Source organism: Gossypium arboreum, chromosome 1 (assembly GCF_025698485.1).
Source record: "Gossypium arboreum isolate Shixiya-1 chromosome 1, ASM2569848v2, whole genome shotgun sequence".
NCBI classification, from domain to species: Eukaryota; Viridiplantae; Streptophyta; class Magnoliopsida; order Malvales; family Malvaceae; genus Gossypium; species Gossypium arboreum.
This window is the reverse complement of record NC_069070.1, coordinates 12,853,366-12,856,842: the sequence shown is the minus strand read 5'-3', so window position 1 is coordinate 12,856,842 and position 3,477 is coordinate 12,853,366. Positions and strand designations below refer to the sequence as shown.

General features: G+C 33.7%; 1 protein-coding gene across 2 annotated transcripts; it reads right to left on the bottom strand.

The window, feature by feature from the left end:
- Window positions 1–217: 217 nt before the first annotated feature.
- Window positions 218–3,206, bottom strand: LOC108480254 (chromophore lyase CRL, chloroplastic-like). Of its 2 annotated transcripts, XM_017783171.2 has the most exons (9): window positions 2,729–3,206; window positions 2,589–2,638; window positions 2,321–2,381; window positions 2,190–2,225; window positions 1,974–2,024; window positions 1,602–1,694; window positions 1,205–1,309; window positions 803–895; window positions 218–708 (listed from the first exon to the last, which is right to left on the bottom strand). In XM_017783171.2, exons 1-9 carry the CDS (start codon window positions 2,888–2,890, stop codon window positions 568–570), a joined length of 792 nt encoding a protein of 263 aa, XP_017638660.1. In that variant the 5' UTR covers window positions 2,891–3,206; the 3' UTR covers window positions 218–567. The 2 variants fall into 2 exon arrangements, with proteins under 2 accessions (XP_017638660.1, XP_052883369.1); XM_053027409.1 differs by lacking the exon at window positions 1,602–1,694 and having other exon boundaries at window positions 2,729–3,200.
- Between the last annotated feature and the right edge of the window lie 271 nt (window positions 3,207–3,477).

Genomic DNA, 3,477 nt, shown 5'->3' with positions numbered 1-3,477 from the left:
AAGAGAAACGCCAGTCATATTTGGATTACTTTTGTCACAGTACACACTAGCATTGTGTCACATGACCAACACTAGTATTATATATAATCATTAAAAATTATAAAAGTTACAGAAAATCATAAAAAATACAAAATAATAATAATAAAAACAAGAAACATAGAAATGTGCAAAAAAATTATAGAAAAATATAAAAAAAAAAACTATTATAAATGACAAATTATAAAAAAAAATTAAATTTATTCGGCCACTTTACAAGATTTAAATAAAAAAACCACAAAACCTAATGTTTAAATCGAGGCTGATCTGCCTAGGAACACTTTAAATCATACATAATGATCCCCAAGTTTAACCCAAATAGTTAATCCCTTTCCATTAAGAAGAGACTTTACGCAATATCGAGAATCAATCCCTAGTGATTATGATTATCAATATACTACCCCTAAGCTTCTACCTATCTTAAAAATAATGCATCCATAAATAACCAACAGTAAGGCCAGAAAACTTCACTCAAGCTTATAAGATTTACAGGCTATAAAGAATATTTATATATAACAAGTTAAAAACCAATCATTCTTGCAAGACAAATGACCCTTCTATCTTTTTCTCCAGGGGCTGCGATAGAGGAAAATTTAGAGGCGAAAACATGCCATTGAAACTAGAAGCAGGTGCAGGCTTGAACTCATAAGGACCTTCCTTCACTCCCCACACCTGTTTAACAAACAAAATTATATAATGGAGATTTTAACATCATAGTTTTATACCAAATAAGGTGGGTAGAAGAACCAAAACCATGAAATATGACCTGATTTCCTTCATCATCATAGCCCCTATCCCAGGTATGTATTTCGTTGTTCTTCAAAACCATAAGTTCAGAAGTGAAGTGTGTTGCTCCATTCTAGCCAAATGGTGAGAAAAATATGGCAATTAGTGCTTGCTAGTATAGCATCATTCACTGCAATAGAAAAAAATTCATAGTAACTACTTCTTACTTGAACCGTTTCCTATGTTAGTTGAACTCAGATATGAGTAGGAGATATACAGGTGTGTGTCTGATATATCTCATTTTTAAGTTTTATCATATATTTGGAAAATCATACCCCATGCCAAAGTCTGATTATGAGAGACACGGATGCTTACAACCTTGGAAGGTCGGAAAAAAAAAAATTCAGGAACGACAACATGATTGACAGAGAGAATAATATACCCATGAATTTGGGAAGCCACCTGGCGGAGTTGAACCTTCATATAAACAGCGTTTCCCCCTCTCACAGCGATTAAGATATAAAGTTGTCAGAGGTTCTGCAATATCCTGTTCATAGAATATAACTTTACAAGAAGCAAAATTACCATTGCCAGAAATGACCAAAATCTAGACATTCAACTCAAATTTATTGGTCAAAATTCTTATTGCCAAACTGCTAATGGTTACCCAACCACTAGCATGCTCTAAGAAGGCAAGAACCTAAGCATGATAAGTTATGACAAGATAGAAACAAGTACCAAGCACATGACAACGGGGAATATCTACAAATTGCGAACAAGAAAATCAAAGTCATATGGATAGATGCTTGCACACAAGGGAATAATGTGAAAAGGCCTACACCAATAACTTCTTCAGGTAGCGGACGTTGATCCCTTGGGCGGTCACAGAAATTCTTGTAGTCCTCCACATCTCTAATCGCATATGAACTTACCTGTGCCAGTAAAATACAAGTTAGAAATCTAAAATCCCAGCTAGCTCCAAAGACATCAAAGGAAGGCAATAGGTTATCAAAGAAACGATGTGGATATACTCAATGTAAACAATAATAGTAGAACAAACTGGCATTGCTTACAGAATGTATTGATCACAAACCCCTCAAACATAGGGAGATTCTTACACTGTGTTCCTTTTTTTCTTTCTCTTAAATCCTAAACATGACATTACTCAACCGTGAAGTTAGCACCTTTAATAAATCAGTGTAGAAACAAACCTCAACATCGCATTTCAGATCTTTTGGACAAGGCTTCACCATGAGAAACCTCTGCAACCAAAAAACTGTCAGACTTGTATGAGGTAAAGGTGTTCCACCAAAAGTGAGTTACGAGATCAAAGGAAAACACAGAATAAAAAACATAAATATAAAAACTTAAGGTATTCAATTATCATAGATTGTCTGATCAGTATATCTTCTTGCATGGTAGTTTACCTGCCGAAAGGGTTTCTGAGGAGTCCTCCAAAACGCCTAAACCAAAAGAAGTGCAAACCACTAAATTGTTGCATATTAACCGAAAATTTTAAGAACAAATAGATTGAATAGGCACTGAGTTGAAAAAAAACCTGTTCAAAATATAAAACCTTTGACCCATCCACCATCTCTGTTGCAGGGCAAGTAAGTATTCTGCAATTATCAAAATTTCTTAAAATTTAGATGTATTTAAAGCATCAGCTACCGAAAAAATGAACCATAACATAAACTAAGAAGCGAGGCCTTATTTCTTCCAAAAAATAAAGTATGCTGTAAGTAATATCGAGCTCAATCAACAATCATAGAATCTAAAATTAACTTCGTTTTTCATCCTAGATACAGTAAATAAATAGATAGTACCTGAAATTGAAGTAATTATCTGGGTCTCTAGAGGCTTGCTCCCTCGAGAACTACCATTAAACATGAAGAAAGAAAGAAAATAGACAATAAAAAAAAACGATAGAAAAAAAAGAAAAGAACGCAGAAAAAAAATGAAGTACCTTTTCACCGCTAAGAGAACGGGCAACGATTTTAGCATGGTCCCAACGAGTGGTGGATTTGGTCAACCTCTTGAGCAAAAAGGCGCCGCCAATTAGAACCAAGGTCTTCACTACCAAACCTCGAGCTCGGCTCCATCCATTAGGGTCCGAACCTTTTGCCATATATTATAATGATATAATTCCCCAAAATTCAGAGCTCATCCAAACACCCACATCTTAGACCAGCAGAAATATCGAAGGAAAATAATAATCTAGATTTCTCCAGAAATAAAGGGCGAGCCAAGCCAAAAGTGAAAAAGTAGGATGGATATTCGAGATTATAATTTGTTTAGAATTGATACAAAAGGGTTTGGAGTTTTGGGGTATATTATTGGTGGTGTTGGGTTAGTGTTTACCACGTTTCTCCTCTCTTTTTCAGTTTTCACGCACTGTCTACCACTCTTCTCTGTTAGGAGATTTTTTTTTTTAGGGTTAATTTAAATTATATATTTATTTTTATTTTATTTTATTTTTGTGTTGTGTGTATGCGCGCGCGCGTGATAAAGTGGTATCTAAATCAAGATAGTTAGAGTTGCACCGTTTTTTAACAAATACATGCTGGAATTAGTCTGTTTAAATATACCGTTTTAGATTTATTAATATTTTAAAAATATATTTTATATACGTATACGAAAATATTTACAAATAATAAATAAATGTCAGTGAATAAATTTTAAATATAAAATATTTACTTATCAATAAATTCTACA